The sequence below is a fragment of the Pagrus major genome, chromosome 12 (genome assembly GCF_040436345.1).
Source record: "Pagrus major chromosome 12, Pma_NU_1.0".
Lineage (NCBI taxonomy): Eukaryota > Metazoa > Chordata > Actinopteri > Spariformes > Sparidae > Pagrus > Pagrus major.
In genome coordinates this window covers 24,524,844-24,548,259 of record NC_133226.1, presented here as the reverse complement: position 1 = coordinate 24,548,259, position 23,416 = coordinate 24,524,844, and the positions used below count along the sequence as shown (strand labels likewise).

The 23,416-nt window shown below is 41.3% G+C and overlaps 1 protein-coding gene across 3 annotated transcripts in view; it reads left to right on the top strand.

The window, feature by feature from the left end:
- Positions 1-23,416, top strand: part of fibcd1b (fibrinogen C domain containing 1b) — a 114,546-nt gene that overhangs the window by 52,307 nt on the left and 38,823 nt on the right. For all 3 annotated transcript variants that reach the window (XM_073477376.1, XM_073477375.1, XM_073477374.1), the window contains one exon: positions 3,852-3,988. In XM_073477376.1, the coding sequence (XP_073333477.1) occupies positions 3,852-3,988 (137 nt within the window). The remainder of the gene's footprint in view (positions 1-3,851; positions 3,989-23,416) is intronic.

The following is a 23,416-nucleotide window of genomic DNA, read 5'->3' as shown; positions in this document are numbered from 1 at the left end:
CTGAAGAAGCCTCTTGGATGAGAGGTGAGGCATCTACAAAAAACTGAAACCGGTTGCCTACGATACAGCACCTAGAATCTCATGTCACGTTCACATTACGTGTTTATGGCCTGATTATAATATTTAGGGGTGGAGAGGGGATGGTGGTGTCAATATGTCTCTGCAGCTGTGTGCATACATGTTTAAGTATCAAGCACAGCCATGAATATCTCTGACTGCCTGGCTGTCCCACTGTGCCTGTGAATATTTGAAGTATTCATCTCTGTACTGTTTGCATTGGATTCCCATAAGGAAATAGTAGATCCTCAAAGTGACATGAATCCACACCTGACAGCAGCGAAGCCCCTCTCAGCTCTGACAGCAGCAGGGTTTCTGAGTTGGAAAGAATCCACTGTAGAAGTAGCTCCTCTCAGCTCTTGGACATCCTGACTTCGTTGCACTGTTGCACCGCGGCAAGTGGAAGTCCATTTCTGTTTTGGATGCAAACGCAAGTATCGGCTCGACATTTGGTAGATTCCTTTATCACCGTTATCGTTGCTGCCGCATTAATTATTCAGTTTTATAGTATAAAACTGAATAGTAGTAGTAGTGTTACAGAGAAAAGCAGTTCGATGCAGGACAACGTGTAGGGTTGGAAACAAACTGTGCTTTCCCCCCTAGATGATCAGTGTTGGCTGGATGTGCGATGACGTGGTGAATTTAAATGAGAGCAGTCCCCACTGAGATGTCAGAGTGACTCACTTTGAAGAGGTTATGTGACTAAAGGTTTCGCCGCCAAACTGATGAGATTCGGAGGAGATACTGTCCTCAGACGTCCCATCCAGCCCCAAACACACACCTAACCAAACCACACATCACTCAAAACTCACTGTTTCCTCTAAAGAATATGTGTGGGGGGTAAAAAAACAAAACTAAATGACCCTGCCAACAGGTGTTAGTGTGTGATTCTTCATCCTGTAAACAGTAGGATTCTTTCGAGACATCCTGCTGCCATGAATTCTCAATATTTAATAACACATATTTAATCCAGTTTGAGTCACGTTTCATGTTACTTTTCATTTTACCAAACATGCTGTGACACAAGATATTTAGCTCTTTAATAAGCTAGAAGCAGACACATTTTGGGCTTTGGTCTTTTGATGGGATTTGTCGACAGTAAGAAAAGTAAAGAATAATAGAGTGTGTTAAGTGTCCCCCAGCAGGACGATTAGGCAATACAATTATGCTCTGTCATTATGTGCCTTATCTATAGGCGATGCAAAGGATTAGTCATGCAACCCATGGACTTCAGCACGGACTCAGGCAATCAAAGCTGCTGTACGCGCTGTCGTCACTGTAGCTAACTTCCTGTCCGTCTTGCAGTTAGCAATCCCCTCCCTCTTCTCTAAGTCGCCGCATTTGCACGGCTACTTTCTTTTTTTTTTTTTTCAGGGCAGCTCTCTTTGGTACCAGTACAGGAGGATCCTGCTCTCGGCGTCTTCCCCCCGAGCAGACAGGACTGTCTTTAGTGGAGTTCTCTGTCCTGATTGGATACCAGAAACTTAGAGCAGCTTAAAGTTAAAACAAAGTTTTTGTCTCTGTTATTCAAAACAGGGTTTATCGACAGTTGGTCAGTCCAAACATGCGAACAGGAGCAGGAGCCGTTTAAACCCGCCATTGACTTGCAATCTGCCTGATATTATTCTGGATAAGGAGAAACAGATGTGATGATAAGGTGTATATGGACCGAACCTCATCTGATGATTGTGACTCGATTACAGCCAAATGTGAGTTCAGTCTGTAAAATGTGGCTGCATTCTTCAGAAAGAAAGAAAAAGAAAAACATTAAATTCAGCAAATTCAAAAAAGCTTAACTCTGCCAATCTTAACCGAGCCCGGGTAAAGGGGTACAAGAAGTACCAGCAGCTAGTGTTCCCTGCAGAAAGTGATTTAAAACATAATGATGCCCATCCACTGCACTGCCTCCATTTTCTTGGCATGCGGCGTGTTTGTTGACAAGTCCGCCAGCCCTGTATACCTCATTAGCATGTTGTGATCTGATCAAAATGTGGGGAGAGTTGAGAATGATTATTTAACACCAGTTGTAAATACAAAGGAACCTGGATCCATACAATGTATCCAGATACAGATGGGGCATGCGACAAGAGGTAACAATGCACAACAGACATTTGGCAGGGAACTGTGGGAAAGTGGCCGGTATATATTGTGTATGTTGGAGAGCTGATGGGGAGATTGGGAAACAGGTGCACAGGTGAGAGTGGTAATCAGGTTACAACTGAAGGCAGGAAACCCTGATGATGGACTGAGGCTCTAAAATAACAATCAGAATTAGTGGCTGTCACAGAAATGATGCACGATACATCACTGGAACAGGGAACCGTGACCTTCTGTGGCTGTAAGAATGTCATTTTTTGTCCATCTCCTTAGAATAACACCATCGTTCAGCTCTGGAATGGAAATTTATGGATTGTGAAGCGAATCAGCACCTAAAGGACTAAAGAATCTGTGTTAAACTGTGTGCAAACAAAGTCGTAAAGCGAGCAAAGCCAGAGTGGACCTGGAGGTATTAGTGTGATCGTGGCGGGAGGTCCTTTGGAAGAACAATCTCTCCGCTGTAAGGGATCATTAAACTGAAAAACTTTGAAAGCCCTTGTTAAAGAGAACCGAATTCTTAAATAATGACTACGGTCTCTTTTTTTAATGTCCCGTGGAACCTCGACAGTGTCGGTTTTCCTGTAATGAAAAGAAGAACTGAGAAATTCTACCATTTATGTGTGATGGTGATGAAAGTCGGAGCTTAGCAGCCGAGCCTTACACGAAGAAAACTGGAAAAGCTTTGTGGGGATCAAACATTTTCGTATGGTGTAGGGACTGTAAAAAAAAAAAAAGAAAATCTCGAATGGCCTTTTCAAGAACTCTCCTGGCTGATTTAAATTCAGGAGTTTGACCCGGTGGTAGGCTGGCATGCATAATCTATGACATTGTCCTCATCAGAGAGCTCCTCTCCGGCTTCCTGGGGAATAGATTTTGTATCCCTTGTGTAAGACGGGTTTTTCGCAGTTAGAGACAAGGGTGCTACTGTTCCGCTCGGCTGTAGCTTACAAGCCGCCTCTCTCTTCTTCCCCGGCACTAACTTTTCCCCGATTTCTCTCCCTGTCTGTCTGTCTGCCTGTCTGTTATACACGCTCGCCACTCTTTCTGTCTCTTTTCTCTGTGTTTTACCACTAAAATGCACTGTATGCGTCTCATCACTAAGCCACACTTCTTCCCCCTCTGACACCCATATGTCTTGTTTTCTCTATTTTCCTACAGCTCGTGTTATCTCAAATCTCTGTCTCCGTGCTGTAAATCTGCTTCCTCTCTGCGGCATCACGTCTGCGCTCCACCCTTGTGCTTTTCCGTCTTCATTTCGACCTACTTGCATTCCACTTTTTTTCCCCAAGTTTCTTCTTCTTCTTTTTTTTTAATCTCTGCCGCACTTAGACTCTGTTGTCCCGCTGTGTCATCCATCACCCGCCCATCCATCTCGTCATCCATCTTTTTTTTGTGCCTTCCACTCGCAACACAGCCGTTGTCTGCCTCCTCGTTTAGAGCCAGCCTTTCGGGGGGGAAATAGCTGAGAAAACTGAGTAAGCTAACACTTCCAGATTCCACTCTGACAGGATGACTTCACACATATACAACTGTGCCTTCGTGTTTACTGTACCTATGCTCCTCCAGTGTGTTATCTCATGTTTTTTCCTCATCTTCTTTTTATCACCGATTCGACTTTACCGCTTCCAAACACTCCCCATGAAAACCATAGCGGACCTAATTTATTTCATGTCTCCCTTACTTTCACCTCTCCCTAGGCTCGCGTCCCCGTGACTGCGGTGACCTGTACGCCAGCGGTCAGCGAGAGGATGGCATCTACTCCGTGTTTCCTGTTCACCACCCTGCTGGCTTCCAGGTCTACTGCGATATGACCACAGACGGAGGAGGCTGGACGGTGAGTCAGAGGAAGACGCACACACATGCACTTATTACGGTCGACAAAGCTCTTAAGCTGCACGCGCATCGACTGGAAGCACAAACTCTGTCGCTGCATTCCTCAGCTGGGTTATAATCAAGATGAAAAGAGGGAAATTGAAGGGAAGCGAAGGCCCTTTTTACTACGTCTGCTTTTTACAAAACTGCTTTTATTTACTAAATGACCCAGGAATGAGAGCGATTCACTGAACATGATTTTTTTTCTCACCAGCTCCATTCAAATCAGAGTCATCCAGTACACGAGGTTCAACACTGTTTTTCTGGGACGCCTGCTGTGATTACAGTTGTACTGCCTCAGGAACCTCGTGTATCAATCTGAAAAGGTCTCATCAAAGTTTTATCAGAGAGGAGCGGGGAGATCTTAAAAGCACTTAAGTTTCACGTGGACCCGTTTGAAGACGGTCCATTATTTTTTATGTTGTGTTTTTTTTTTTCATTTAGAGAGGCAGAATATTAATTAGTCACATCCAAAACGAGTGTCAACAGGTAGAAACGACGGGAGAAAAGATGAATAAAAGGCGAGCAAAAAGGAGTAAAACAAAAGCCGAGAGGCACGAGAACACTGAAATGCAATCCAATGAATCACGGTGACATTTTTTTTTTTTGTTTAGCAGGCTAGGTAAATGGCTCCATAATCACAAGGGTAGAGATTCAAAACCAAGTGTAAGCTGTTATCGTGACAGCTGATCGTAAATCTAATATATGTGCTGATGCGGAGATGTCTTTTTTTCTGATACAAAGATGGGATGACTTACAGCACTGTACGGGCGAGGCAAAACGCTCACCGGCCTCATAAAAAATACAGCTTCCATTTGTTACGTGCGAAACCAAGTTGTCACGCTTCAAACAATAAAAAAAAAAGAACTTTTTACTTTTATAGTTGTTACTGTCTGACCTGTTTATGGTTTGATTTAGTAAGCCTTGCATTGTTGTCTTTGTATAATAATATTTTGGAGAAGGATTTTGTCTTCTAACACGGAAACAGATACTTACAGTGTCTCTAAGTGTGTGTTTTCTGCCTTGATCAAACATCTGTCAGTTGTCTGGCCCTGCTAAAGTAAACATAGTAGTTTAAGTGAGACTGTATACTGGAAGCGCTTTGTCTTTTGGGAATGAGAGACAGCGAGGTGAACAAACATTGACACTGAGCCGTTTGAAGTTATATTTGGAAGTGTGGTTTGGATGTGTTTTTTACCGTGAGTGCACTCACATAATCGCACACTCACACGATAACGCTGCATCTTATTGGTAAGAGCCATTTATTTCCTTTTGTTCTGCAGCAGTCCTCAGGGAAAGCAGAGCGGTTCTTAATAGAGTACTGAGGCCTTGTGACGCTTACCGTTTGAGATTTCAGCTACTTGAATCCATCGCGGCTCACTTTTTTACAGGTTGCGACACATTTTAGTGAAGCGTTTGGATTCATGTTTAAAAAAAAGGCTTCAGGGAATGATTTGCAAAGTCTATACAATGAGCTCTTATGGAAATGATTTCTGGTTTTCTTCATGCAAAAATGATGCAAGCTGCATGAAAAGCGTGGATGTAGGCAGTCGGGCTAAAACGATGAATAAGTCTGATGCAGATTTGCAGGAGTGGAAGAGAGAGAGTAATGTGGACGTGCATGACAGACAAAGAGTTGGAATATGAACAGAAGTGTTCACACGATGTAAAAACTTTCTTTGATCACAGAGCCTAATGTCACTCAGTGAAGTGAATGTGCTACACTGCAGACTGGAGTCTCTGCTAACAGTGACAAACAGACAGATCAGCATCATATACATTCCTATGAAACGCCTGCGTCCTCCGAAAATCACAAGAAGAAAAGCTCCAGGTCTGTCAGTTCACACCTGGCGTTATGCGTCTCGAGTAGGGATGAGACAAAATATGGATACAACTATTTATGGTGTCGCTTCCCTGCCAGTCTGACTTACCAGAGTCACTCATTTGAACTCCTCGTGGTGTAAACTTGATTGAATTTATACAGATTTTACTGAGGCATGGTTGTATCCTTTCTTTAAACATGTTAACTTCTAAACCTTTTGGCTAAGACACTTTTTTATACATTATTTCATCTTAATTCATGTGAAATTTAGGGAAACTAACAGCACAATGTAGTGAATAGATACATAATTCCTGCAGTTTGCCCTTTTAGTAGGATTTTGTGTTCTTCAGTTAGTCAGATATAATAATGTATCATTAGACGATTGTCTTGCAATGTATCGATTAGCACAGAACCGCTCGGGACATGTATGTGTATGTACATCACTGGGACAAAATCGACACGATCATTTATACTCAAGGAGAGAACTTACTGTATAACATTGCCGAATTTACAAGAAGGCCCAAATCATTTAGAATCTGTCACAGTCAGCATTTCACAAAGTTTGTTAAGTGTCTCCTGACTCAACAACTCACGAAATTGAGTGATTTTACAAGGGAGTCTGGGGAATTTCACTCCCTCTTCGTCTTAATCGCCGTTGATGACTGTGTTGCACTGTGCCGCTTTGACCCGAAGGATGTTGCTGCCTGCTATAGTCCAAAAAAGTTTTCAAAATGTTGTCAGTCATTGTTTATAACTATAATATATAATTTATCATGGACATGCAAATGAATACAAAAAACATGACTGTCACACATTCACTTCGATGTCATTGTATAGACTGTCCTCCCAGCACCCCCGACTGTGACTCACTTCCAGCATCCCTGAGTGCTTTAAAGGACTAAATACATCTACTGCATTTAGTTATACAATCAACATCTGCCATCTTCATTCAGCCTGTGGCTGTGATGCTCTCGTTGACAACGTTTTGATGAATATCTTAAAGACTTCAGAAGGATGGACATAGTAAGACTTCCGTCCTTGAATGTGTGAAAATGTAATAAAAGTGTAAAAAATATCTTTGAATCATGTGGTAAAAAATGATTCCTCAAACCTGTGAACATCATTGCTCACAATTCTTGGCGATAAGCATGTGCAAATGTGTTTGTCCGTAACTTCTACTGTACTGTTAAAACAACCATTAATGCCAACTGCCAAGGTTAATATTAATACGAGCTAAATGGTGTTGTTATCCCATTCAGCCCACTTTTTTTTGCACTTCCCCTTCAGACACACGCACGGAAAACTTCAGCTCAAGTCACTGTTTTATTGGCACGACAGTGAACTGTGCGTGTGTGTGTGTGTGTGTGCACTTCTAAATCGGTGACTAACTGCGTGAGATAGGCAAGGTCGTAGCCTCTTATCATCAAATAAAACGAGACTGTCAGGGTGACAGAGTGCTTAGCACAGCATGATGGAATAGAGCTGCATACCGGCCTGTCAGTGGGGAGATGCTTCTGTGTGTGTTTGTGTTTGTGCTTGTGCTTGTGCTTGTGCGTGTGTGTGTGTGTGTGTGTGTGTGTGTGTGTGTGTGTGTGTGTGTGTGTGTGTGTGTGTGTGTGTGTGTGCGTGTGTGTGTGTGCGCATCAATTAATGTTTGTATTATAAGAAGTGTTTGCGGCGACGCAGAAATAGCTAGTAGGTGTGAGTTTCCGTCCTTCCTCACACAATTCACGGGTGTTAAGTTGAGGCTCTGCATACTGTCCTATAAACGGATTTACATCGCAGCTCAGATTGAAGTGATAATGCAGCAGTTACTTATCCTTCCTGGTGTGTCGAGCTGATTGTGATAACGCTTGAGCCTCATTAAGAGATCAGCGTGCGGTACGATTCCAACAAGGGCAGGTAGAGAAGACGGGAATGCTCGGTGAGCTGAGTGTCTTACTGTCTGTGATGCCTGAGCTTAAATAAGGAATGAGCCATATGCTGCCACCTCATTAGCATACTTTGACACACCGTAGCGCCGTCGCAGAGAGTGCTGCAGACAGACTGAGAGATGAGCGTCTTGGCTTGGAAGAGGGAGGGAACAGAGGAGAGGAGAGAGTCTGCGACTCTGGAGAGAGGAAGAAGAGAGGGCCTGATGGAAACATTAGAATCTGACGTCTAGGGGAGAGGGAGGGAAAGTGAGACACGCAGATAAAAAAGCACAATAGGGGGAATAGCAATTTTCATTTTCCTTCACCACACTCTGAAATGCATTAAAACCGATATGACCTGCGATTAAATCCTTCTGTTTTATTGTATTTGCAGTAAAAAAAAAGGTAGCCCTCAGGGGAGTCTGGGGATAATGCAGCTGTTTTAAGTAATCGTGACGGGAAGAGAATAGGACTTGGATTTAGATGTCGATCGGCAGAACTGTAGCATCATTCAACGGTGACCTTTCGGAGGATGGATGTTCATGTGTCTACAGTATCAAAATCCACTGTTGTCACAATGTCCGATTAGGTTTAGCTCTTTTAAAACCAGTCAGTGTATGATATAAAACTGAATAAAAACACCCTTTTATGGCCTTTTCACCCAATCATCCACTATAAATGACTCAAATTCTCTTATATCTCTAAATAAATGCATATGCTGCCTCATATGTAGCTTTCTAAGTAGTAAGATAGGATTGTTTCCCCCCCAGACATCATCGTGTACCACGCCTGTCATGTTCTTGAAGAGAGAGAAAGGAAAGGGGGACTATAAAAGGAAAATATATGGTTTAAGTAGTCCTGATGTGCTGCTGAAGAGGCCGACAAATCTACAATAATGAGCATCTATAGCATGCTAACCCAGGTTTTCTTGGCTGTATGGGTATGTCTGTAATGCATAATATGAGTTGCTGCCAACATCCCTAAAATCACATGAAAATGGGGAAGAACATCTCGAGGGTATAATGACTCATAGATCACATATATATGTCGCTATTTTTCCCTTTTTATGTGAAGAAGCCATACAAAAGTAAAAAGCAAACAAGGGAAAGCGATCTGTAGCTATAGCTATCCTCTGCTAGCTATAGCTACTAAGTGCCAGATGTTTATTATAGACTCAGAAGGCGTGCTAGATCTGCTATGTGTTTGCTTTATGAAGCTGCATGGAGACAATAAACACCATAGCATGTAGGAAAATATGTTGATCGATTTGAAGCTTGCAGTCATTTTGTCAGCTGTTGGAGTCAGGGAAATTCAAATTTAGGCACAGCTGTGCATCTTGAGTAGAGCTGAGGTAGACAGAGGATGCAGTCGTCACTACAGCTGAACCATCTCTCAATGCACTACACTGAGCACAGGTGTTTAGCCGCTACGTTCTTGGTATGACCACTAGCTAATGGTAGATGCTGTGTTATTTGACATTGGTGAGTACGTTCACTGACTCTGGTTGTATGTGTGATCCTGTTCCACACTCTGCCGTGTCAGATAGATCTAAACCTGATGTCTTTACAGCATGTGGGTAAATAAGTAAGTAAAGTTTATTAAGTGTAGCAGCTTAACTTCATGAAGTTCTTCACAAGAATAAAACATAGAAAAAAAGACTAAAAACAGCCAAAACAAACAATGTTACATAACCAACAACATAACTTAAAAATCTCACAGAAGTACAAACACTAGACAGCACCAGGCGAGACGAAAACCAGTCTGCAGCTGCGTTTTGAGGGTGTCGACAGAGACTGCAAAAAAACAAAACACTTCAGTGCTGGAGACATCACTTTAAAGGCATGATCATTTTAGTTCTTTAGTCGAACGCGAGGGAGAAGACCGAGGAGATCTCCCGGTGATATGGGGTTGAACAGGACGAGCCTTTCATGAGGAAAAAGACCGTATAGTTCGACTGTGCAAGCAGCTTATTACAACCCGCAGCTGCGTTTCTTGTCAGGCAGTAACCTCTAGTGACTTTCGTAATTGTTACAGCAGCAAAAGAGGAAGTCAGGAGAAGTAGTAGAAAGAGCGACAAAGCCTGGAAGGTGTTGGACAGGTGGGTCAAATAAACACGGGGACTTTCACTCAGGAGACCAGTTTTGGTGCCTAACCCCAACCAAAGTGGGACGATGAAGGTCCGGTCTGCTGTCGCAGGATGGGAAAAGTCAGAGATGTAAACAGGTCTATATACATCGGAACAATGAATCACAAAGTAAACGGGAGGCCAATGTAAAGAAGGTAACGTAAGCATTAAGTGAGTCATCCTGGCTCGGCCTGGTCAACAACCCTGCAGCAGCACTCTGAAACCATTTGTAGAAAAAGGGAATCAGAGCAATCCAGTCAGGAGGATACAAAGACATGACTGACCAAACTCTAGCTCCAGTTGAGATACAACAGTGAGTTTAGCAATATCTCTTAAAAGGAAGTAACATGTTCGGGTAAAGATTTTTAGGATTAGCGAGTGTATTCACCACTCTGTTCAGCAGAGGATTCGTAAACAAACCTTTTAAATTTTAAATGGAAGGAAACAATTTTGTGAGAAATACTGGGGGAGTTAGTAACAAGTAATACAGAAGAGAAGAGCAGAGAAGAGACATTAGTTCAGGTTGATGTGGATGGTTGTCAGAGGAAATTGGTCAGTATTTCTCCACTGTCATAACTCGCGCCCTGGAGACTGTTCGACCACAGACGTGGGAGGGAAGATAGCAGAAAGGGCATAAAAAGAAAAAGAGCTGTCATTACTAGGCCCCCAGCCCCCATCAAAACACACCTACAGACACACACACACCACGCATCCTACTCACTTCAGCAGCAGGACAGTAACACCATATATACAGTACAATCAAAAGAATCGTGCATGTCTACATACAGTAAATGTGTGCTAAAGCAGTCACACACTGAAATATGTATTCACACAAGCCCCTCACTCAGATAGAGTAATCCTCTGTGCATGTGGTCCACTGGCATTCAGCAAAAAGAGATTTCAAATGGCATTTAAATACGGCCTGGCGGCTCACGGTAACGTCTTCTATTATTACTATTTTATTTGTTAAAAGGACGGGACTAAAAATGACCACGGCTTAAATAATGAATGAGAGTAGATATATCAGAGTGCAGTGTGGGGCTGCATTATCAAATGGTGCTTTTATCAGAAGTACTGCAATCACTCTCAAATATTCAATTCAGCTAAGAACCGAAATGTAAAAGTTTGAGATTGAATGTACGATTGTGCGCATGTTGTATCACTATTTTAGAGGCTGGGAGTGCCTTTTTGAGCGTTTCAGAGTGTACTGGTATAGGCTTTTCTGTATTTCTATCTGGCTCACAGGCTTTTCAATATTTCATTTCTGTTAGTTAATTGGTTTGGAAAAAAATAAGAAAATCCAGGACAGATGGGTTTTTTTTTTCCAGTTGTAAATCTTTTGTAAGGCAGGGACAGTGAACAACTTCAGGGAACATTCAGACTTTTCTCAATGCATTTTTTTTTTCTTCTTTTCAAACTCTCGATCACATATTAAAACATGTGTACACATTTACACCGTCATAACGACCACCCCCCCATCCCTCACACACCCTCTCCGACCATCCCACATCCTCCATCCATCGCCGCATCAAGTTCACATAACCTTCTAGCATTTACGAGTCAGTGTAAGATTAGAATAGGAGATAAAAACAAGCAATTTTTTAGATTCAGCGTGCTTGACTGTCGGTTTATTCACACATCTTCTTCTGTCTTCTGCACAAAGATGCAGACACCTTTCTGCGCCCCTCATTACCTGGCTTGAGGAGACAGTTTATTGTGCTGCTGAAGGGGAGCATGACCTGTCTACCAGCATAGTGTCAGATATGTCCTTTTGTGCCATTAGCTGGGGCATGGCACGTGAGGAAAGGTCAGACAGCTGTGTGAGAGCTGCGTCAGGAACATTCAGTGTCTGTGTGTTTGCTCTCTGTTACATGTTCAGCCACACAAACAGGACTCTTAGGTTCTTCCTATCTACTTTTGGACCTGCATGTCTATTTGTTTGTTTTTCGTAGTTAGAACTAAAGCAGTCTGGGTCACTTCATTTAAATGCAAAATAAACATGCCTGCCATGTTTCTGAAGCATATTCTTTACATTTTCTGTGTTTGATTTATTGTTTTAGCCATGCAAGCAGCATTGCTTCAGAGATGGCAATGTAGCACAGATGGTGCACCACTTCGGTCCTGACTGAACTCCTTGATCAGCAACTATTCCATGAATTACCATTAAGTCTAGTAAAGATATCCATCCAACAACGTTGACGGTCTTCTGGCTGTTCCTCTAGCGTAGTGGTGCCCACATTTTTTACTTTGGAGGGCTAAAACTAAAAAAATCAATGGCGGGCCATGGGCCAAAAGCAAGCACCTTTTGTACTGCATTGTTATGATGAAAAATTGGTTCTAGGATCAGTTCCCTTAATTGACTGACTTCTTTTGTGAGCTGTCTCCCTGCCAGCCCTGCTGAGATCATTAAAAATGATTTATAATCAGACTTCCTACAAATTCAGAGATTTAAAAAGCATTTTCATCTCACAAAAATGAAACAACATAACACATTTTATTTATGTTTTATTCATCATCCATTTTAGTTGATTTATATGTATATATTTTAAACATTTGGCAGGCCAAATCAAACTTAATGGCAAGCTGTATTTGGCAGGCGGGCCCCACTGGACAGCTTTGCTCTAGCGCCACCAGCAGGTCTATTCAGTCTCAACATCTACTGGGTGAATTTGCTCCAAATATCATACATGGTCTCAAGCCAATTTTGTCAACAGACTGTCATGAGTTGCTGACTTTTTCCTCAAGTGCCACCATGAGGGTGACATTTGTGATTCTGAATTTAATGTCTCAACAATCCAACTACTGAAACGATCGCCATGAGCAAATATCTGCCAAATTACTGAGCTCTACTCTGTGGTAAGTGCTAATTATCAAATGTTAGCATGCTTACAAGCTGATAAACATGGTGAACATAACACCTGCTAAACATCAGAATGTGAGCTGTGTCATTATGAGCTTGTTGTCAATGGAGGACAACAACTGTCAGCGAAAAAGAGAAATAACAGTGAAATTCCCTGTGTGATTTGTTTGGAAATTAATTTATTCATCCGTAGATAAATAGACAAATTATGAAGTAATACATGTTTTTTATTTCGAATCTGCAATAAAATGATGTATTATAAATATAATTTACAAATGAAATATGAATCCATCGATATGGTTCAAATTAAAAAGGGACTTGCAAAAACGGTCAATAAGTACATATTTTAAAGATGCATAATGAATTCATAGATAAATTATGGAATTTATAGTTAATAATAAATGAATTCAATTAAAGAATACAGATTTTAACCAGGGATTTAAAAGGGAAATTTCCCCTGTAGAGTCTTGTTATCTGTCCCTGTACCGGGTCTTTATCGTGCCCATGCACAGATTAAAAAAAAATGTTTGAAAAACCCCGAGCAGAAATCTTTGTGTTAACCCGGTTTCTTTTAATCTCTTAACTCGATAAAGAAAACCAGGTTTCTTGTATGTTTAAAAATGAGGTTACTGCTTAAAGCCAGGGATAATCATCTCTCCTATGTACATGTAAATGCAGAAATTGTGTTTGCATGTGTGTGTAAGAGAGAGAGAGACGAGTGTTTGTGGATGATTGTGTTCTGTTTGTCTTCTGTTCTTGTTTGCTGCTGCTGTGTTCGGCGCACATCTGTCTTTCTGATAGGATTATAAAACATTCACCAACAGATGTTTGCAGTCCTCTTTGAAGATAGCAATTCTGCAGACTGCTGTGGATTTATGAGCGCTTCCATCAGACAGTGTTGAATTTGTCACCATATCATCAATATTCTTAACAATGTAATCAAATTGTTCGCAATTCCTCTGCCAGTCTGTTTTGATCTGTCTTAAAGCTATGAAAGGAGGTGTGAGGCAGCTTTTGGAGCTGATTTCTATTAGCCTCAGAGCTTATTCATTTATTAGTGTATTGTGCTCATTGCTTCCTCGACTACACTGTATATGTGTTCTTCTTTATCTCTGTATTTTCTCAGTTCAGTGTTGGTGCGTAATCACACTCAGAGATTTTACCAATTATCTTCAGTTAGTCAGGATAGAGCAGTGGTACCAAGTGACATCTGTTGCCAAAGCACCAAACATATAAACATAGTGTGCGCACCATGTGTACATGCCAGGAGCTAACAAGCCATTGGCACGTTTCCTATTTTCCACCCAGTCACAGGCCCGATTGTAAATCTCCCCCAATCAGCTTTGGAGTGCTTGTGTTGATTCTTCCCTGTGTTCTGGTCTGTCAGTCAGGGTGTCCGTCTGTGCACGCTGTGGGCTCCCGGTAGTTGACAGAAATCCTGCTGAAGAGCTTAAGGCAGCTTGTTAAGTAGCCTCCATCTACTGCAGAGATTACAGGGGGGCTTAATGTGATCACGCCAATGCAATAGCCCTTTTTGCAAGTGTCGGGTGAGATGGTCATTAACGATTGGAGATTTTCACGTTAAGACTGTTTGGACAATTACTTAACTTCAACGTCCGTCTGTGGCTGCAACTCAAACTCACCATTTGCATTTCCATTTGCGATTTTTTTCTGATTCTTTACTGCAAAGATTTTTTGGGGTCTCACTTTTCTGTAAAACTGTCAAAGGGTTCCCTTGACTGGAGAGGTAGAGTACAAGAGACTTTAACTGTCAATACTTAGTTTATGGCGCCCTGCTGACACAGACACTCTGACAAAACATGTTACAGCAGCCACTCTCTCCCTTCCCTTCATCTGTATGCCCCTGTCTGCTTTTGTGCTGTACTATGCTTTCATGCATCAATGCAAGGGGCTGGTGCAGAAAAGTATGGTGAGGAGAAGGAGAAGTATCTAGCCGTACAACTTGGCGACGTTCTGATTTAAAAGTGGAGACGGTAGAAACAAAACAATAAGTAAATAATCTAATGTGTTCTTAAAATTCACATATTTTTAATGACTGGAGATAATTTGGTGCATCTCTTGAACATAGTCAGAAAGCCAAAACAAGTAAAGTGTTTACCCGTTATAATTAAGCTGACATATTTGGGTGAAGAAATTGAGGCCGCTGAACCGAGCGATTAAAAAAAGAAGGCGAGAATATGTATATTTAGTAACTGCTGGTGTTGCCGCTGCTTCTTCTGCATTGATTTCTTTGCTAACTCATAAACAACTCTCAAAATACTGTGCGTTCCCGCAATTAAACAAATCGCTCATATTGACAATATTGTCTTTATGATACAGTAAATGTGTGCTGCTGCACAAATGGAAGAGGCAATCCTGATGAAGTTGCTCCTAGGTGATGGGTTGTTTAGGCTTTGTGGAGCATGTAGAACTGTGCGGATAAAGAATTAATTACCTAAAGCTGCAAGGGAAAAACTGCAATATAGAGAAAGACTGTAACAGCTACAGGGTGAGAGCAAGCATCCCCGAATCATCCTTTATTTTGCTGTACAGCTGGTGAACACAAAAACAAATATTTTGCTATGCAGTACAATAGCAAGTTTCAAATGCTGCATTTTTGTCCAGATTGTATCAAGAGAGATGTTGATTCAATTCCATGGTGATTATACTAGGAATGTCCTAATCCATTTTTTTTGGCCCTGATCCTGATCCAGTCCTTGATTATTGCATAAGTGCCGATACTGAATCTTTTATGATAGTTGTATTTGATTAAATGTTGATTAAATATTTATGTGGCACATTGAAATAACCAAAACATCCTCAAATCAAAAGGACTGAATAGGTCAATTGACTGTGAGTCCCAAAACAACATGACTGCTGCAGTGTACCAGGAACAGGTGTACTGGATTGGTAACCACATGGTGACTGAAACTACTTGGTTAGGTTTAGGCACTGTAACTACTTGGTCATGTTTAGACAGAAAAAAAACTACAAGTTGTGTAACTAAACCAATTATTTATCATCACATATATGCAGTGTTTTAACAGTAGCAAATAGTCTTGTCACAACACTGGGATTTCAAACTTTGATAAAATACCTAGAAAGATATTGATATTTGCTCCTGTGTTTGATACCACGGGGGAAAAAAGTGTTGAGCGATGCCCATCCCTGCCTGGTTCAAAACTTGCTATAATAAACCTACAAGCTTAAATTATAGATGTGAATGAAAGTTTAACTGGAAGAATGCGCCTCCAGAAATTGACGTGACCAATCCACTAGAGAGAAGATGTCTCACTTGGGACCAAAATGGGATTTGCCAACCTCTCTGTCTGAGTCGCTCACCGGCGCAAGTGCATAATTTTTCATATTCACACACACATGGATGCTGTACCGAGTCCGGCTCTGGGGAAGGAGAGCAGCACTAGCCCGGGCAGACTGAGATGACAGAACTCACAGTACAGAATACTGATTTTTTTTTTTTGCCAATAAATACCCATTAAAATATGCCCTGATTAGCCTCCATTACCGATTCTTAGAATCAGCCTGTGACATTACAGACTGAACCAGAGAGATGGAATAATAATGCATTATGTCGTCAATATCATATGATGGAGTCCATGAACTTCTTTCAAACACCATTTAGGACCCAATACATGTGACAGCACTGGGCTCCATTAGCTATTATTAGAATGTGTTTGCTGCCAGCACACTAATATGAAAAGGCTGGTGTTCAGAATTGATTTTGAAGGTCAGTTTTTGGATGGTTCTGTACTTAATGCTGTGAAACACGGAGACCTTGCTTTATCCTTTGGTAAAATGGCTGCTGTGTCACAACTGCAGCTCTCAGTGTGTGTGTGTGTGTGTGTGTGTGTGTGTGTGTGTGTGTGTACGGCTGGAACATCACCTGCCCCACACCCAAATAGAACAAGTCTGTGAGCTTCTGACCTTGACAGAAACAACTTTGATGTCAGGAAACTGCCCTCCAGCCAGACAGTGTGTGTGTAAGGATTTGTCAGTTGGGATGTTACACTGCCTCCCCGTGGAAACTGTGTTTGTGTCTGTGTGTGGCAGTGTTAGGTGAGGTGATACAGCGGCCCAGGCTCGACAAAACACAAGAGTTGGAGCCACAGTGGAAAAACAGTAAAGACATGCACATTTATGAACAAAAACATGCAGGCTGTGTGTCCTTAGAAGTGAATCTGGAAAGGTATGTTTTTGTGGTCCTCAAAGTTGTTTTTGTGCTACCAACCAGTGTTGGGGGGAAAGGTCTGGATAACCATAATGTAGGAGTCAGAGCAGATAGTTAAGTCCAGACAGCAGGGTTTCTACCAGTGTAAGTCGACCCCCTGCTTAGTGTAAACATCAGGAATTAGGTGAACATTAATTTTTTAAATGTTGGTTAATATTGGATTAGGGATGAGCGGATAAAAACAGTCGGGATGAGTTAATCGTGGTGAATTTCCGTTATCCGGATAATCGTGAACATCCTCACATTAGCGACTTGAAAAAGTGTTGAGTTTCTGTTTTATTTTGAATTGCCACGAGGGGGAGCCTGCATCTCCATTCAAAACCCTGAAGCTGTCACCACAGCTGAAGGCTCAGCCTTGCACCACAAAAGAGATTGTGATTCCAAGTTTTAGTGCGAGTTGTTTGTATGTTTTGATGATTATCACAATTATTTTAGCAAGAATAATCGTGGAGTCACATTTTCTGTGACTGTGATGATGATGGAATCAAAAGTTACCACCGTCGTGACATATTTATAGTGAAGAGAAGGGCACTTCAGCACATTTTGTCCACTGGGAGGACACCCTAGAGGGCACTTTATCATGTTTTTATCTACCATACGGGCATCCAATAGGGCACTTTTGCAGCATTTTCTTGAACACGGGGTGCTGGGCCCGCTTGAGTCCACCGGTGCCTCCACCTGTCTAGCGGCTCGGCCAGCGAAGGCTTTCCCCTAAGCTAACAGTGTAGCAGAGAGGCTGCTCTCCACTGCTGTAGACATGATGTTTAATAATAACAAAGCTGAGCATTTCTCCTCTCCCTCATTTTGTTTTGTTATTCAAAAAGAATTCATAATGCGTAACCCAGTAAACTTTTTAAAATAAAACGCCTGTGGGGCATTTATCTCATCTGCCTGTTATGTTTCATATTGTGTTTCAGTGGGAGAATAATATCAGTGAGTGGTTTGGCACTCAGAATACTTTTCTATTTATTAAAATCGAAAATGAATGTTTTGATTTGAGATTCTGAATCGGATCAGCATCCAAATATTGTGACAGTATTAAATTGGGAGATAAACATGTTGTCCCCAGCCTACAGTAACTCGCTCCACTGTAACTACAGTTAGAGTGGGGGCGACTCACCAGCAACATCTGTTGGGCGGCCATCAAAAAAGACACTTGGCTGCCGGCCTGGCCGAATCCCATCAAAAGACACTTGCTACCGAGGCTAACGACTTGTCTATGGGAAACCCTGAGATACTACAGCCTGCTTATCTTCCTCTTGGCTGAAATTTTCTGCATGTTGTTCACTAAACATTATATCAGTAATGAAGCGGGACAGAAGCAACAGAACTTTTGTACGATACCCACAACATTTGACATTGATATTGACACTCACATACTTATACAGTTGTGATTATGACATTTTTGTCTTTCCATACATGTTCACGTGCAGACAAACAATGGACAGACGTTTGTGTATGAGTCACACGTATATTATCACTCTAACAACATTGTCGACCAATCTCAAAATCCCATGCCTCCCCTGTCCTCCCAATTTTGACCACTGCCTATCCCCTTGAAAAGTGAGAGAAAATGAGTCTCTGTGAGTTCCAGGTCTCCAGGGAACACACACACACACACACACACACACCCACACACACACAAGCACAGACCTTCAGGGTCAACATGCAATTAAACCTCAGAGAGGCTCTCCAGTCTTACAAGGATGCTAGACATGGAAGGAGGCAGGACCAGCAAGACAAGAGTGTTAACCTTAATCTGAAGTGAACTGCTTGCTGGTTAACCTGCTGCTGTAGGAGTGCTGCTCCGCGTGACCACTGGCCAGTTTTTTGACTGCCGCAGTGACTCACAGTAGCAGGTTGTGCTGGTGGTGTACAGTGGTGTCTCAGGTTATTTTTTTTTTTCTCAGAGCATCTCTAGGGTGAGACGGTAGTTAAAAGGCACGAAAGCCAGCTTCGAAGATGTCTGCTGACCTACCGGAGCAACATAATTGGAGACTAAAAACGAAATTTGAAAAAGTGGATTCTGCGTAAATGGGAACAATGAGAGCTCGCTGAATTTCTTCTATTCTTTCTCAAGTCTATCAGACATCTTTCACTTCATGTCAGGTGGATCTACAAGTACGTATGCAGCCAGACTGTCTTTGACTGTTTCAAAGTTGTGATAGAAGGAGCGATGCATTGTTCTGAAATGCCATCGCTGATTTGAATAAAACTTAGTGGCTCAAGTTATCATTGTTGGAAATCTTTTCATAAAGGGCTGACTGTAGTCTGACACATCTGTTTGAATTTCTGTGATGCAAATTTATCTGGAGGAAAAGCGTTTTTTTTACTTAGGTTTCTTGTGATTTATTGGGTTGAGGGGGCACTTTTTTACAATTCCTTTGCGTCCAAAATGCCTCTAATACAGTAAGTGCCAGGGGAGAGTGGAAAAAACAATTAGCGATGGATAAAAAAAAAAGGAAAGCCTCATTTTTAACAAAGCATTATCAATTTGCAGTCTTCTCTTTTTCAGCTAATTTGGATGTGGGGATGAGGAGGGACGAGAGCCAGGAGGGAGCAAGATAAGGAGGCTGGAAGGTCATTATTTCAAGGGCAATCTAGCAACATGGATGCTGTTGTGTTTATCAACCTGCAGTTCTGAATTCAAGGCAGCCTTGCTTTACTGCAGCGCCTTTACCACAGATTTTCTACAAATCTTTGACGTAACTCTCAGCAGTTAACCCAGGCAATCAGTAGAAAATACCAGGGGCAGGCTCCCTCACAGCCCTTGGCTGCCCTGCTGACATATCAGTAACATGATGACGGCGCATTGTTTCCTCTGTCAAATGCCTCAGCCTTTTTTCCCAAGGTCTTTTCATTAGTTTAATCAGGGCATCATTGCAGTAATAGCCGTATTAAGAGCTTATTGCCCCCTGCGAGTCGTATATTATATCATTTAAAATCACAATGAGAAGAATTAATGGAGGTAAACATGATTTATGAATCGTTGTTTTACGGTTACATTTGTATTATAAGCTTGTGGTTTAAATGTGAGACAACGATGTAAAATCACTCGCGGAGAAAACACAGAGGACACTGATGTTGTTGCCATTACACTGAGATGAGTCACCATAGGTCGATCAGTGTGCTGTAGTGGTACTAAAACTCTCTACTACTGTAGAGAGGTTTATTCATTGCTTGGTTATTTATATGTTCATTTTCTAAGACATACATTTAGGGGCCTAAAAGTCACAATATGTATGTCATGGTTGGGCAGTTGGATGAATATATTGGCGGTAGAGTCCGGTGCCTTTTTCTGGGTAATGTCTGTAATTTGATTTTTGACAATTTCATGGCCTTCCTCCAAAGAATGAGTGAGATCTGCTGCTCAGCAACAGGCTCTCAGTCAGCATGCTAACCCAATAGCACATCGCACATCTAACTTGGTGAATTAAGGGTTTATTTCATCTAACCAGAGTAAGATATTTAACAGTGGAAAGACTGACCGAGACAGTTTTGGTGAGTGTTTTTGTGAGTGCTGGTCGGTTTCGTTTTGTTTCTATCAAGAGAAACTTGGATACAGAAGTTGTTCGGTTGTGTTTTGCAGTTTAATAAAGAGAATAGGTATAATAATAATAATATTTTTTGAGTTTAACTTATTACCTGTGTCTGTTTTATTTATTTATTTCACCTTTATTTTAACAGGAGGTCCCATTGAGATCAAGATCTCTTTTACAAGAGAGACCTTGTCAAGGTAGCAGCCCCATCAAAGGCACAACATAATAAAATGCTACATATAAAAACATGATATACAGTCATCCACAATAAAACAGGCCAACAGGTATTCAAACACAGTGGCCTGTGGAAAAAACAACAACATCCCTCCTTCACCACATACCTAATGAAACTCTTAAATTCATCAGTGAATTTTAATGTGTCTAATTTCAGAACTTTTTTGCAAATTGTTACATGACCAAGGTGTCTGAAAATGCAGTTCTCCCTAAATTTGTCAAAACCCAGGGTACATTAGAGAGGAAACCACTTGGGGGAGCACAGCTGGTAACTTGCAGAGCTCAGACAGAGAAGGCTACAGAGATAGAAGTTTAACTAGTATCACTTTATAGATAAAAATGTACCAGTGCTGTTGTCTGCCAATGGTCAATGAAGTCCAACCAACAAAATCTTAAAGAATACAATGGTGTAAAATGTAAAGATGCATGGTACACTGAGTCAAGGCTCGATAAAATGGAAAAGGCTGCAGGCATATACAATTCTGCACATATACTGTACATATACATACATTTGTTGGTTGGTTGGTTTGTTTATTTGTTTGTTGCTTTGTTGGTTTGTTGATTTGTTGGTTGGTTTGTTGGTTGGTTTGTTTGTAGACTAAAAAAGCAGACTCCACATACGATACGATGCGATGCGATGTGATACGATGCACTTTATCATCCCTGTAGGGAAAATTTGTCTTGGTCTCTAATGCCATGCACATATTACTGCTTCCACAGTACCAATACCAAAAAAGAGAAGAAGAAAAAATCCAGCCCAATCTAACTAACATAATCTCTGACATCTTATTAAATTTAAACTATCCTAATTCACCTGTCATACCCTTGAGTACAATCAGTGCCATGTGTTGAGTATTAAGTCTTATATTCTATAAGTGGGGAAAAAAACAATGTCAACACCACATTTCTATACCCAGCACCATCCTGACACATGACAATGAGTGTACAATATATTAGTACCCTTTTATGAACTGAACTGCAGTGCTGTTGACACCACTCTCTGTGCATTAAGCTGCTCTGTTGCATTACACTTGGAATTTGAAAATGAGCTGCGCTCAGCCCTGTGTATGTCTGATTGATTACATTATTTATGTACACTGTGTACAACACATTAATAATGAAATCTGTAGCAATAATATATACCCATCCGCTAGACAGATACAGAAAAAAAAAATAAGATGTTACCCTGCTGCAGTGTAGCAAGTATAACAGAAATACACTAAATTATTGCTCATGTTAATAAAAGTCAGATTAATTAGCTTTGAATCAAGTTGAATATAAGGAGTCGAGTTAGGTTTCCGTGTTAGTTGTATAATCACTGACATCGTGACAGATAACTGGGACTGATGGTCTAATGCACCGTGACTGGGGCGAAGCCTGTGAGAGTGTTATGCAACAGCTGGTATAAATCCTGTTGTTTTGTTTATGTTTAATTGATGGCTTCATGCAGCACTCTGCACACTATAACCTCCGTACAGGGCTCGCTAGGAAAAAAAAAAGGTTGTAGGGTTATAGAATATGCAGGTGGGAGGTAAAGATGCAGATGAATCTGTTTTTGAATTGCTTGTTTCTGTTGCACTATAAAGAGACCGTAATAGGGTAAACAGATTGAAGGACAAGTGTGGTGATATTCTCTGTTTTTCTTATTATCCCATGAAAAGACCGACACAACGAGGATTTTTTCTTTCTTACAAGTAGGGGCTGTTGAGCCAAAGAGGGAAACATCTTATTTTTCTGTGACATTGACCTCCTTTTGTCCAAAAAAATTAGAAGCACGCCAATGAGCTACAGTGTAACAGTGCCTTGGATGTTCCATCATTGCCATGAACAAGAGCTCTTTACTGAGTATTTACGACAGCAGGACCGTGAATGTGAGGTCGAGCCAAACCAAACCTGCTCATCGAACGTGTATTAATCCACAGCTGAAACTAGTCCCAGACAAATGCTCTATTTACTGCTGTTTGAGTAAAGTTTGATGAAAAGTACGATACCCAGCTGTTTAAGGCAATAATGTTGCTTTTTGATAAGCTATTGAAAACCGATCAATGATCAATTACTGAGTCTTCATGGCAGCGGGACTGTGTATTATTGACTAAATGTGTATTAATCCACAGCTGAAACTAGTCCCCAACAAATGCATTGTCTACTCCTGTTGGGATGCTGAAAACTACGATGCCCAGTTGTTTTAGACAATTATTTAAGTATATTTTTAGGGATGCAGGATATCTCTTCTCAATATATATAATGTATCCCTAATCTTCATACAGGTACATACTAGGTTTGAGGCTGTTTAGAAACAGTGTGTATCATAGTCACAATATATAGAAAAAGAACAAATCTTATTCAATTTGATTAAATTTTAAGATATCCGTATCGCTATTGGCCTCGAAAACTTCAGTGTCGGTCAGACTAGAGTTTACAGTCTGAGTAATATATAATTGACTTATCGTTAGAGGTGTTTTAGCTCCTATCTTGTGTAACTTGAATATAGTGGCTGGCCAGGGATGAGCCTCATGCAGAAGACTGAATGAGAAAACCACAGGACGCTCTGGATAGAAAGAGAGAGTGAAATGCGGGACAGTTCAGGTTCCTGGAAAAGTCTTAACTGATCAGAGGAAGGGGCTCGAATCTGACAACAGAATCTATGT